The following is a 14,696-nucleotide window of genomic DNA, read 5'->3' on the forward strand; positions in this document are numbered from 1 at the left end:
TGCTTCAGATCACATTGCTATGAGCACTCTTTTCTAGACAACATCTCACAACTTCTGAAAGTGTGAGCATTTCCAAACCTCTTTATGTACTGCTCGTACAATTGAGTCAATAGTGAATTAAACTACCTGACCGCTTTAAAGTTGACCTGACTTTTTACACTGCAATTAAAGGTCTGATTCAGTCAGACTGCATGGCCCGCCTCTTTATACGTGACCCAACAGCAGTGTACACAGATAACACTAACGCCTGTCATTACATTAAAGGGATAGTTCGGGATTTTTGACATGAATCTGTATGGCATCAACATGACCAGTTTCGTGCATTCTCACTGACTTACCCCCGACCATGTCCGGTGAGCGGAGTTCTTGTCCAGTATTGTCCGAGCCGAAAGTAGTCCGGCATGTTTGCTGGGGTCACGAAACGAAAGCGTTTTTCTTCCCAAAACAGTACGAGTGCAAAAGAGTGATTTATCTGCATAACAAAAAACGGTGTCTGCAAAAGTCACGCCTCATTATCACTGGGGCACTACTTTCATTTTGGATCAGTGCGCGCGATTGCGCAACCTGGCAGCTAGCCTACGGTTTCGATTTCACTGTTTACTGTTCGGGAACATGTTGGACTACGAGAGCGACGAGGAATATATTGATTTCCGCTCAGAGCCAAGGGGGTATCTTTATGAGCCTGAGTATACTGAGGAGGAACTTGCCCAAATCGACTTGGATCGTGCAGAAAGAGAGAGGGTGGACAGAGAAATGATTGAGACCGAAGCTGGAGCCGCTGCTGCTGCTGCTGCGATACCAAGGGTGGCCGACAAATCCTGGTGCACTTGTTTGAAGTGCGAACTAATGCCGACAGAGGTGGAATGTTACTGCTGCCACGAGTGGGATTTAGTTATGCCCGAGATACAGAACCTGTCAATTGATGAGGACGTCGGCGGGCCAGCTGCTGCCTGCATCACAAACAACAGCGGGCATGGAGAAACATAGTCATCCTCGCTGAAGTGCGCACCGCAAACACGAAGCTTCTTCATTTTCACCACTTTGGTGTCCACATGGAAGCCCATTGCAAGTATCCAAAGTTGCCTGAGAGCAATGTCAGTCACGGGGATACGATGGAAACTGTGCGGAGAATCAGCCACATCTTTGTTGCTACAGCCTGGATAATCACAAGTCCGCACCATTTTAACACACACACATACAAATGTATAAATCTGTGTTCAAGAAGCTTATAAAAGCCGATAAACTTCTCTCTAAAGCTTGCTCTTTGCGTTGCTGGTTGAAGCTGAGCGCAGCCAATGATCTGAAAGACTAGTGCGCTGCTCGCAAGTTAGAATGACATGTTCCATTTTAGAGAAACCATCAGAATTGTTTGCAGTGGTGGTGAATGGAAGCAGATGCCTCTTAAAACTGCCTCACATACACAAATTACACAAAATGGTTATATGTAGCCTGTCTGAATCCTGGAACACATAAGAGCCCAGACTCATTTTAGAGTTTTGATACTAAACTTAAAATTGAATCAGATAAATTCAGTGAGCAGCTCATTCATGTTTTCTCTTATTGTGGCCACATGACTGTAATTAGTAAAATCCTGTTGTAACAAACGGCTCAACAACAATTTAATAACTTGCATTTTAACATTTGGTAGAAGAAATGGTGGCAGAACTATGGAGAGGATTTATTTCCAAATTGAAAAGCAAACACTACTATGGAAGAATGTAAATTCAGTCCACAAAATGCATTGCTGTTCCTCACTATCATTCAGAATATGTGCTAAAATGCAGAGCCACTATTACATTACATTTCACTATACCTGATTTCTTCATTGAAAAACAATACACAATAATTTACATTTTCAAAATCAAACACTGAATTTGTGTCAGAATTGCAGACAAAACTCTTTACAATGCAATCAGCTCAACTGATTCTCAAAGCGAATCACAATGCACAGGATTGCATTTCGTATAGGAGCAGCGCAGAATTCGTACCAAAATGTAATCACTGTCCAATCAGAACAGGCTTTAGAACCGCTCAGAAGCAATCACTCAGCTGTACGTTAAACTAGAGAAAATGTCTTTTGCGACAGAATATAAAAGAAAATAAACACTCTTAATTCAATAAATGAAGGCTGGCACAGTTACAGATGCTGAGTAGATTTTAACAAAGGCTGGGTTCTTATCCTCGGGCAGTTTTTACACTGTTTTTTCCCAGAGCCCGAGTGCGCTTCCTCTAGAGCTTTAGTACGTTTGTTTTTCACGTTTGCCTAAATTCGGCTGAATACAGAAGACTAACCACTAATAAAACAGTCTGTTCACTCGCTGCACTATATCTCTGTGCATTCATCACTCAACTCACTCTGAACAACAAACCATCTGCATAACAGAGCCTGAATAATCTCGCATGTCTTAATAAAGGAGGAGAAAGTGTGTGTGTGTGTGTGTGTGTGTGTCAAGGGAGGAGTGCTTCAAATGACCACCAGCACCTGCAGCTAACCTTACATAACAAACTCATTTTCTCTCTCCTGGTCCTCCTCTCTCCCTGCTATTCTGTCGTCGTTGTTGTGGGATAATGATGATAAAGATGATAATGATCATGCAGATATTGATTAATAAGTGACTTTTTTTCTACAGCTCTTCTCGCACTCCCCCTGCCTTTCTACATGCTAAATTTATTACTCTCTGTCTCTTTAAATATATTTCCTTATCACTTTTTCTCTTTCTCCAGACACCCTAAAGAAGCTGCAGCATATTTATCACACAGCCATTAAGCCTTTGGAGCAGGCGTACAAGTACAAGGAGCTCCGACAGCACGAGGTCTCAGGTGAATCTCTCCTGACTTTCTTACCAGCTCTCAGCCTTATCTGCAAAAGCACAATCGGCAACAACATAATCTCTCTCAGTACTATACCAGTCCCCCATAGCTCAGCATTCAGAGTCTGCTGTAGGGAAATCCCATAGTGTCTGGATGACGGCGAACAGTGGCCTGGAATATAGTCAGACTCCTCATAATACAGATAAAAATAAAACAAAGCCCTTCAAATTATTCTGAGTGATGCTATAAAGCAGTGGTGCTCATTCCTGGTCCTTCAGATCTATGACCCTGCAGAGCTAAGACTCAACACACTGGTTCTAAAGGCCAGTTTAAACTCCTGCATCAAGTCAGCGCTTTGTCTACAGCATAGTCTGTGCAAGTGCTCTACACCTCTGTATGCATTTATACCTCCATGGCGGCGTGTCTGGAACTCTGCATCACTTTACAGTTTCACCTGCAAAGGCAGGGATGTGTGGGCGGGATCACAAGTTATACATAATGCAACGCTTATGTGCATTTCTGGGTCGGTGTGTGTATGTGAAGTGTACGTAAGGTGTGGTATAGGTTTGATGCCGAAGTATAAATCGGCCTGTTCAGATTGCCGGCCCAAATCTGATTGTATCCACATATTGTATCCACATTGCTCTTTGATAATCTAGACTAGATTCTCTTCCTGAACCCAACCCGACCCGAGAGCAGAGATTTCCCACCACCCTCTTCGGGCCCGGTCGGGTCGGCATCAAGAAAATAATCCGTGATGTAGGCGTCTGTTTTTATTTTATATAAAAATATGGCATGATAATCACAATATAGCAAAGTAACAAATCAAACTTTGTTTTAAAAAAGTTGCACAAGTGTGCAGTGCCGTATTACGCTCTTGACTTATTACTGTTGTTTTGTTGTTTGTTTGCACATACACTATAAGCTCAACATAAAAACTTAAAAATTATTTTCTATTCTTAATTCATGTTATATTATATTAGATTCAAGTCTTTTTCAAGTGTTGCAATAAAATTAACATAATTCTGAAAGATTTAATTCATTCAAACAAAAATGGTTTTAAAAAACTCTCTAAACGCTCTACTTACAAAAAAAATCGGATGACGGTTAAATTGGATGACAGGGGCGGGTCAGGTCGAGCCGAATATTTGGCCCAATCTAAGCTCTAGTCTAGACAGCCTCCACACTAAATGCAAATCAGATCCAAAAAACATTTTCCGGTGATTTAAAAAGCGATTACTTTGAGATAATAAATACAATGTAAAATGAGATGTACAAAGGTGTCTGAATCTGGACGTTTGAATCAGATTTCAACATGTCAGACAACAACGTCATCAAATCCAGCATTACCAAGCACCCAATGTATCTTACTGACTCCAATCAGAGTACCACCTTAATGATGTCTGGCATATTTCATTTGATCACTTGTGAATAACAAGGCGGAGAGTCATTTTAACAGATCTAATTTAAGAAACAAATCCGTTTTTCCTGCAGTCTGAACACAACCTAATATACAATGTTAAAAAATAAGATAAAAAATAAGTGGAGGAATCCTTTAAAAGAACATTTTATACCTGTTTTTCTTTCAGAATGAGTCGTTTAAGGGCTCTGTCACTGTTAATGCTAATAAGCTGTTGCTGGCCACGCCCTGTTTATGCTGAACGTTAATGTTAGCTTGTTCTAAATGGCAAAACAAAAAAAAACAAGTTCATGCTTAACTGTGATAGAAACACAAATAACTCTTTATTTGAAAGTACCTACATCTCCCTCATTGGCTGACTTGCCATGGAGAGTAGATACAGATCCCTCCATTAAAAGAAGCATTGTGCTCAACCAGCTAACTGAAAGGTGTTTCTTCTTCCGATCTAATGGGCGGAGCTCTGGTGGGGGTTGATGGGTGAGGGGTGGAGCCGGGGTGGTTCTATTCATGTTTCCTTATTGTGATGTCACAATTAGAAAGTTAAACAAATGGCTCATAGAAGCATTTCACAGAAAATCTGATGGATTTTTTTTTCACTTATATGGGTGATTATAGGGGTAGGCGAGACCCACGTGGAAATATAAAAAGTGTGCAAAAAGTTAGTTCTGAGTAATATATCCAGGATTCCTCCTAAAAGATCTCCAGGAACAGAACTGAGTAACCATGCCATAAAACCACTTTTGTGAATGTTAAGAACTTAATAAGTTGACTAATGTCATCCATACCCATAATCAAGGAAAGGAGTGTCGCCCTCTTGTGGCCAACAGCAGTAGTGAACATCTGCCCCGACTGCTGTACTGCTGTTGTGCTTAAACTGCTGTTTAAATGACTTTCAGATGCTGAGATCACTTCCAAGCCCATGGTGCTGTTCCTGGGACCCTGGAGTGTAGGCAAGTCCACCATGATAAACTACCTGCTGGGCCTCCAGAACAGCCCACAAGAACTCTACACAGGTAATAATGGAGTGGGGGAATTTTGCCCTTTTATTTATATATATGGATAATGAGACTAATGTAGCTTATACCCCCACTAATTAGCATTGTTTAGACCAAGGACGTGACATTGGAGGAGATTAGGGGGGGCTCTAAAGGGGGTCTGGGGGCATGCAAAAGAAAATGTGTATTTTTTAGCTGTGCATATGTGTAAGCAAATTGCCAGCAGTAATGAAATCTGCTTGTAAAGATTTCTACACTGCAGTCTGACTGAACACTACTGTTGGCCTTGTGGAAGTTTAGCTCTAGAATGTATTTGCATTAATAAAAGATATGTTTATGTGAGCTAGTTTAAAATCAATATTTAGAATCAGTTAATCAGGACTCTCATGTACTGAAGTCAGTTCATGATCTGCATTATCTGCTTTGGGAAGTTATTGGTGGGATCATGTAAATCTTACCCAGATACAACAGTGCTATTCTTTCATTGTCTGTTGGGTAGCTAGATTTCTCAGTTTGTTGAGTGGTGTGTGGTAAGCTTCTTCAGAGCTCTGCTGGAAACTCCTCGATACTAACAGTTTAAAATAGCAGTGCACCTTGGTGGGCATCGTCTTACTTTTCCTGTGTGTAAGAGATACACAGTGTGGCATGTTGAGCGTGTGAAACACTTAAAATGCGTGAGACTCCTGATTTTAGCAAATCATCGATTCCCTGAGGGCAGCAACCTCAATGATGCCTTAGTTTCCAGCCTTATTTATATTCCCAGCTAACAGAGAACATTATGAAAATGTTACAGAAAAGTTAGCACTGTAACATTACAGAAATTATGTTTCAGGAACGTTCTGAAAACATGTAAAACAAATATTTTGCATTGCAACTTTATTAGAACGCTTGTCACAGAACATTCACAGCTTGATTAATATTAATGTTATCAAAGCCTTAAAAGTAACATTCCCAAAACTAAACATTAAAACACTAACAAAAAAAAGTGACTTTGCAGCAAAATTATCAGAACGTTTACATTTTTTTAATAAAAAGTTTCTAAGCACATCCAGAAAATTTGACACAATCATTAATGTCTATCGCTGGCAACAAAAGCGAGTACACCCTTAAGTGAAAATCAATAATTGGCCACCATTATTTCCAACACTGTCTTAACTCTCTTGGGCATAGAGTTCACTAGAGCTTCACAGGTTGTGATTGGAATTTTCTTCCATTTCTCCATGACTTCATCACAGTGCTGGTGGATGTTAGAGACCTTCCAGGTTTCTGATTCTCTGATTCTCCAGAGGTGCTCAATTGGGTTTAGGTCTAGAGGCATACTTAACCATACTTAAGCCTTTATATTCAGCTTCTTCAGCAAAGCAGTTGTCATCGTGGAGGTGTGATCGTGTTGTAAAGCTGCTGGCAGCACTCAGCCCCAGACCATAATGATCTCATCAGACCATAGAACATGGTTTCAGTAATCAGTGCTCTTGAACTGCTTGTCTTCAGCCAACTCTCTGCAGGATTTCTAGTGTATCAGCACTGCAGACTGACCTCCCACTTCTTCAAGCTCTGCAGCAATGCTGGCAGTACTCATGCATCTATTTTTAAAACCAACCCCTGGATATCCTACTGAACACGAGGATCCCCAACCCTGAGGAGGCCTGTTCCGAGTGGAACCCATCCTGGAAACTGCTGTATGACTTTGTCCATCATGCTGTATCTCAGTATCTCCGTTTCAGGGTGTTAGCAATCTTCTTATAGCATAGGCCAGGGGTCACTAATAGGCGGACCAGGGTCCGGGCCCGGACCCAGACGTTGTCCAATCCGGACCCAAACCGATAAACTACTGAGAGGATTTCATTCTGACTGTGTTCATTTAAAGCGGCGGAACGTTATTGTCTTAATGCTTTATGCTACATGCTTTGCAGCGCAGTAAACTTTACAGAGACAAGAGTGCAAAAAAGTGCACTTTACTGCACTTGATCAGAACTCCTCAGCAAGAAAAACAAACTCCCTCGCTCACAGGCACCCTCTCTCTACTCCCAAAACCACCCTGTCAACTTCCCACATCAATTTTACCCACAACATAATAAAGTCTGATACAGCAATAATATTAAATAAAATAAAACTACTGTTTTAAAAAAAAGCTGATATTTTGGCCAAGTTCAGCAAACATTCCTCCATATATTGTACGATTTATCATTTATGTAATTATTATTATGACAGGCTGGCCTAAATAATAATATAATAAAATAATATAAATAAAATCCAATAGAATAAATATAGCAGTTTGAAACAAAGTGAACATACAGATTCACATTATTAGACTCGATATGTTAAATTATTGAGGGTGTTTCCATTTATTTTATGATAGGCTGATAATGTAATTATTGTGACAGGCCTATTTAAAACAATAAATATTGTTGAAATATACTAATATGTGTAATTTTTTTTGTCTTTCAGTTGTTGATAAAACACTGATAGAACTACTATAGGCTTCTTCAGTAAACAGAATAAAACACTGAATTATTACACAAGTTAACATTGGCGGACCTTAGCCTCGTGACATTTTCTGGACCAAACTGAATTCTAATTAAATCCCCCTGGCATAGGCCATCTTTGTGGAGAGGAACACTCCTGTTTCTCACTACCTCAGAGAGTTCTTTGTCATGAGGTGCCATGTTAACATCCAGTGGCCAGTGTGAGAGAACTGAACCCAAAACCGCTAATTTAACACATTACAGCAGGGAGGGAAAATGGCTTATTGGGCACAAGTTTTTTTCACTTAGGGGTGAACTCCCTTTTTAGTTTCCAGTGGTTTAGACATTAATGGTTGTGTGTTGAGTTTTTTTGAGAGAAGTATAAATTTACACTGTTATACAAGCTGTTCTCTGACTAGATTACATTTAATCAAAGTTTCATATCTTTAGTGTTGCCCTTTAAAAAATATAACAAAAAATAATTATCATGGAAGTTACCAAACCTTATCCTTGTTAGCATTTAGCTTGTCCTTCTACGGCCTACCAAATGTTGGCTAGTCAGCTAGGTTAGCAAGAAGCTTGTCAATTAGCTTCCTAAAGCAGCAGTATTTTTACAGTATTACTTGTGAGCTTAGCAACCAATCAGCTGTGAGTATCTACAACATCCTGTATAATTTATAGATATAGATATAGGGATAATTTACAGAAAAATCCTATGATGATTAATGATTAATCGCCTGATTAATCGCTGGCCTTATATGCAGTGGATCATCCTACACACGTTTGATAAGAGGTCCTTTACTGTGATATATTCATGGTACTTTCTAAATGAACCGCAGTGCAAACATGATTTCAGAGAGTAGAAAATGAATGAACGAGTGAATATCGTTCCTTCTGGAAATTCACTTTTATTGTATGTCATGTAATCATTCACTTCCTCTCATCTCTACTACTCTCTCTGACTGTCTGTCTCTCACCTTCTCTCAGGTGCTGAACCCACCACCTCTGAGTACACCGTTATAATGCACGGTGAGAAGGTGCGCACCATCGAAGGTATCGTCATGGCAGCGGACAGTTCCCGCTCTTTCTCACCGCTGGAGAAGTTCGGTCAGGGATTCCTGGAGAAGCTGGTGGGCATTGAGATTCCACACAAGCTGCTGGAACGGGTCACCCTGGTGGACACTCCTGGAATCATTGAGAACCGCAAGCAGCAGGAGAGAGGTAAGATTAGAGAAACACCTATATAATAGGGGTGTAACGTGTATACGTGGATACTTTGCGAACCGTCACGGTATGGGGGTCACGGGACGATCCACGCAAACACACGCAGAACACACAGGCAGTCTATAGGAGACTTGTGGAACCAATGAACATAACCCGGAATGTGTAGCTGTAGCACTGTTATTATTAAAAACTCACTACTGACCGAGCCTGCACTGAGAAAGTCCACTCTGACTGGAAGATCTCCCTCTCTCTGTCTCTCTCGTTCTGTCTCTCTCTCTCTGTCTCTCTCTCTCGCTCTCTGTCTCTCACTCTCTGTCTCTCTCTCGCTCTCTGTCTCTCTCACTCTCTCTGTCTCTCTCTCACTCTCTGTCTCTCTCTCTGTCTCTCTCTCCCTCTCTGTCACTCCCTGTCTCTCTCTCACTCTCTGTCTCTCTCACTCTCTCTGTCTCACTCTCTGTCTCTCTCGCTCACTGTCTCTGTCGCTCTGTCTCTCTCTCACTCTCTGTCTCTCTCTCACTCTCTGTCTCTCTCTCACTCTCTGTCTCTCTCTCGCTCTCTGTCTCTCTCGCTCTCTGTCTCTCTCTTACTCTCTGTCTCTCGCCCTCTGTCTCTCTCTCGCTCTCTCTCTCTCTGTCTCTCTCCCTCTCGCAGTCTCTCTCTCTCAAGAAGAAAACCACTGTTAAAAGTGCTGTTTAAACAGCAAGCATGTGGTAAAAGGTTCTGTGGTCAGATGAGACCAAAGTTAAACGTTTTGGCCTAAATACAAAGTGCTTTGTTTGGCTGCTCATCACCCTGAACCAAAGTGAAACATGGTGGCGGCAGCATCTCTTCAGCAGGGGCAGGGAAGCTGGTCAGAGATAATGAAAGGATGGATGAAGCTAAATAAAGGGCAATCCTGGTAGAAAATCTGGTGGAGGCTGCAGAAGACTTGATACTGGGAAGGAGATTCAAGACAATGACTCTAAACATACAGCCAGAGCTACAGTGGAATTATTCATAATAATATTCATGTGTTAGAATGAGCCAAGTCCTGACCTAAATATCACTGAGCTTCTGTGGCAAGACATGATCACATGATCACAGACGCGCTCCATCCAACCTGGCTGAGCTTCATCTGTTTTATAAAGAAGAATGAGCCAAAACCCCAGTCTCTACATGCGCAAAGCTGGTGGAGACAAACCCCAAAGCACTTACAGTTTTAATTGGAGCGAATGGTGGCTCTACTAAGTATTGATATAGGGGATGAATACTTTTGCACGTCACACTTTTAAGACTTTTACTTTATATATATTTTTGAAAACCATGTATAGTTTTCTTTCCAATTCACACTAATGCAATACTTTGTGTATCAATTAAAACCTCAATAAAATGCATTTAAGTTTGTGGTTGTAAGGTGGCAAAATATGGAAAAGTTCAAGGGGTATGAATACTTTTGCAAGCCACTTTATATGGCTTTTTTATCTCATTAATCACTATAGTATAATGAATAAAATACATGTTCCTCAGTAGTAGTAGTAATTTTGGGGGAAATCTAAATGAACATGACTGATCAGTGACCCTAAACACACTCAATCAGCCACGATGCTCTCTGCTATCTTACATCCCCTCAACAGTATATTTACACACCTTGCACCCGGGCTGTTGTGTGATATTAACCCCTGCTGTGCTGTGCTGCAGGTTACCCCTATAATGAAGTGTGCCAGTGGTTCATTGACCGAGCCGACCTGATCTTCCTGGTGTTCGATCCCACCAAGCTGGACGTGGGCCTGGAGCTGGAGATGCTGTTCAAACAGATGAAGGGTCGCGAGTCTCAGATCCGCATCATCCTCAACAAGGCTGACAACCTGGCCACCCAGGACCTGATGCGAGTGTACGGTGCCCTGTTCTGGAGCATGGCGCCTCTGATCAACGTGACGGAGCCCCCCCGCGTCTACGTGAGCTCATTCTGGCCACAGGAGTACGCTTCTGACACCAGCCACGAGCTCTTCAGGAAGGAGGAGACCTCTCTGCTGGAGGACCTGAACCAGGTGATTGAGAACCAGATGGAGAACAAGATTGCCTTCATCCGGCAGCACGCCATCCGGGTGCGCGTCCACGCCCTGCTGGTGGACCGCTATCTCCAAACGTACAACGAGAAGATGGGCTGGTTTGCAGACCCAGAGGAGGTTTTCCGCGACATTACAGCCGAACCGGACCGCTTCTACATCTTCAAATCTGTTCTAGCCAAGGCTAACGTGAGCAAGTTTGACCTGCCCGAGGCCGAGGTGTACCGGGACTTCTTCGGAGTAAACCCGGTGAGCGGATTCAAGCGGCTGGAGTCGCAGTGCGGCTGGACGGGGGGCTGCCTGCTGGACAAAGTGGAGAAGGCCATCGGACAGGACCTGCCCGCTCTGCTCAGCAGCCTGACGGAGAAGAAAGAGACGCCCAAAGCAGAAGAAAAGCCCAAAGCAGCAGAGAAAGCAAAGGCTGCAGAGAAACCCAAAGAGGAGGAGAAGCCCAAGAACCGCTGGAGGAGGCAGTGAGGAAAAGAGAGAGAGAGAGAGAACAAGGGAGGAGAGGGATGGAGTGAGAAGGAATGAAGAGATTTTTCCAATAAACCCTGGTTTCACCCATGCTGGACATCAATCAAGCCAGTGAACGAGTAAATGCCTGAGAAAATGGATGGATGTGTGAATGAATAGACAAATAAATAAATTAATAAATAATTATAAATGAAGAATTGTGTTAATGAATGGATGGATAAATTAATAATTGATAATGAGTTGGTGAGGGAAAAAAAGTTTACTGAGTTAAATAACAAATAACCTCATACAAGATGAGGCAGTGAGAAAAAAATCATTATTAATTAACAAAGACCTTAATAAATGCCTGTAATGTCCAATAAATTAACCAATGGTGTAATGGAAATAAAAAAAATATATTTATCACAGAACAATTATAGGATGATAGAAATAAGGCATGGTTAATTTGGTAAAAGCAAATTATTAAATGTATGGATGGATAAGTAAATGAATGAATGGATGGATGAGTGAATTAATGGATGAATGGGTGGGTGGATAGATGAGTAAATGGAATTAATATATAAAATGTATGTATGAATGAATGAATTAATGAATGGATGAACAGATGACAGGAGTGACAGGAGCAAGAAAGAAATGAAACATCAAATCAGAGGCATGAAGAAAATCCAGAGGGATGTAAAGGAGATCATGAGCTCAGTCTGGAATAATCGAGTCTCTTTACTGGTTTCTATAAACAGCAGCGTTGTGACCGAGCCCTGACTCTTCAGACTCTGATCCAGCTGACTCCAGATCAGCGCTCTCTCACTGTGTGACGTATGACTGTGATGTAGCCGCTGCTCTTTGGCTTCTTCTTTTTCTTTTTGTTCATCATGTTTGATAGTTGATTTGTTTGTTTCTTTCCAGGCGATGCTGCAGGTTCCTTTAATTGTTATAATCTGCGATGAAGCTCTAAACAGCTCATTTGCATATTGATGCTGTCCAGTGAAAACGAATCTCCCAAACCCCACCTTTACAGGAGAGAGGTCAGACCTGCTTAATTTTAATAGTACTCAATGTAAAAAGAGTTTATTTCAGGTCATTTTGGAGAATTTTGTTTGTTAAAATTATTGTTGTAAACTAAAATAGACAGAAATGGAGATGCTCGTTTTTCACTGAACAGCGTATGAATTATTATTTGGAGTGTTGTGTTGTGGAGGCTGGTGTTGAATGGTGTTAACGCTGCATGTGAAATACAGCACCACATTAAACTGGTTCTTTCTTCTGTTGTACGCCGAGTCTCAATTCTGCAGTTAAATGGATGAATGTATAGATTGATGGGTGGATGGAGAAATGGATGAAAAGTGTATAAGTGGATGGAGTATATGGTTACACTTTCAGTATCTACTGTAACTGTAGATTAACCCTTATATTACAACACCAAATAAACAAATTTGAGATAAATCTGCTCACAACTCACCAAACTCACAACATTCTACAAAGCAGTCAGTGTGAAGTATAGAGAGACGCGTGTAGGTGAGGATGACAGAAGGTAGGGATGTGCTTGAGTCCACTTAGGGTGTTTACACACCAGCACTATTTAGTCCGGTTAAATCCTTTTTGTGGTTCAGTTCAGTAGTGGTGAAATAGTTAATCGCACTCAAGAGGGGACCAAAACAACAACCGCAACAAGATCAGCTAGAGAAGGAGATCTCAGTCCAGTTCCAAACTAATTCTAAAGCGGTTTGTTTGTGATCCAGCCTCGACCTGACCTATCAAATATACTTTTTTAATTCTAGCTCAGTTGCAGCTATAGCCTGATATACAGTGCCGTGAAAAAGTATTTGACTCTTACACGCTTCTTTTGTTTTTGCATTTCTCTCATTCTTACATTTTTCAAATTATCAAACAAACTTTAATATCAAACAAATATAACCCGAGTAAACATAAAAATCACTTTCTAAATAATGATTTCATTTATTAAGGCAAAAAACTTATCCAAACCAATCTAGACCTTTGTAAAAAAAAAAGTGTCTGCCCCCCATAAATTAACTGTGATTAATCAAACATTTTGGAAAGCTGAGTTTAATTTCACTACTAATCACAACCACACCTGATTACTGCCAGACCTGTAGAATCAAAAAATCGCTTAAATAGATCCTGTCTGAGAACACGAAGCAGAAAAAAGAACTCAGAAACAACACATTATACCCCGATCTGAAGAAATTCAAAAACAGAAGTGACAAAAGTGGAAGCTTTTGGAAGGTGGGTGTCCTATTACATCTGGCATAAAACTAACACTTAATTTCAGAAAAAGATCATCATACTGAATGTAAAACATGGTGGTGGTAGTGTGATGGTCAGGGGCTGCTTCAGGGTCTGGACAACTTGCTGTAATAGATGGAAGCAGGAATCCTGCTGTTTACCAGACAGTCCTGATGGAGAATGTCCTGCCTGTTTATGACCTTAAGCTCAGGAGTACTTTGTTTCTGCAGCAGGACAATGATCCAAAACAGACAAAAAAGCTCACTTCTTAATTTCAGGTTAAAAGTGGGTGATGACGTCTAATACTGTTACGCGCTTCATTAAAACTTATTGGCAGTGATCAGTTAAGCTTGATTGCAGTTGTTGCTGTAGGCAGGGTGTTGTAGACATCGTTTTTTTTTTCTTTAATAAATAAAATTATCATTTAAAAAAGCTTTTTATATTCACTCAGGTTATCTTTGTCCAATATTAAAGTTTGTTTAATAATCAGAAAAATATTAGTATGACAAAAAAGCAAAAACAAAAGAAATTTGTAGGGGGACCAAACCTTTTCACATTACTGTATTTTCCAGATAATTACTGTAGCCATGAACAAACTCTGTTTCTGCTGCTGCTCCATGCTAAACTGTTTCACAGTGAGCGCCGTATGTGCAGCGTTCACTGCTTGCTGTTGCACGACCCTGTTTAATATGCTGCATGTCCCATTGAAAACACAACAGCAAATTTTCCACGTTCAGCATCAAACTGCACACATATACGCACTGGTCCAGAAGACAGGACCTTCTTACTGTATTTACGTTCTTGCTCCCGCACCAGACAGCTCTGACCAATCAGAGGAGTCAGTGTGCTCGTGTGCTTTGTTGAGGTGTTTTTGGTGAGTTTAGGTTTACCTCTGTACAAAAACAAACCAAACAAGGAGAAAAAATAGTCAAATGAAACAAACTTGTCAACTGACCTGGACCAGTGGAAGCAACTATTGATGTGAAAACCCTTAGTCACTAAAATACAGTGTGAAACC

At 41.0% G+C, this 14,696-nt stretch overlaps 1 protein-coding gene across 2 annotated transcripts in view; it reads left to right on the top strand.

Annotated features, from left to right (window-relative positions):
• The window catches only part of wu:fb80c09 (sarcalumenin), a 36,858-nt gene extending 24,153 nt beyond the window's left edge, over window positions 1–12,705 (top strand). For both annotated transcript variants that reach the window (XM_049473275.1, XM_049473276.1), the window contains 4 exons: window positions 2,725–2,820; window positions 5,128–5,244; window positions 8,679–8,912; window positions 10,593–12,705. In XM_049473275.1, coding sequence (XP_049329232.1) covers window positions 2,725–2,820; window positions 5,128–5,244; window positions 8,679–8,912; window positions 10,593–11,437 — 1,292 coding nt within the window. In that variant the 3' untranslated portion in view covers window positions 11,438–12,705. The remainder of the gene's footprint in view (window positions 1–2,724; window positions 2,821–5,127; window positions 5,245–8,678; window positions 8,913–10,592) is intronic.
• The last annotated feature ends 1,991 nt before the right edge of the window (window positions 12,706–14,696 follow it).

The sequence above is a fragment of the Astyanax mexicanus genome, unplaced genomic scaffold (assembly GCF_023375975.1).
Source record: "Astyanax mexicanus isolate ESR-SI-001 unplaced genomic scaffold, AstMex3_surface scaffold_36, whole genome shotgun sequence".
Taxonomy (NCBI): domain Eukaryota; kingdom Metazoa; phylum Chordata; class Actinopteri; order Characiformes; family Acestrorhamphidae; genus Astyanax; species Astyanax mexicanus.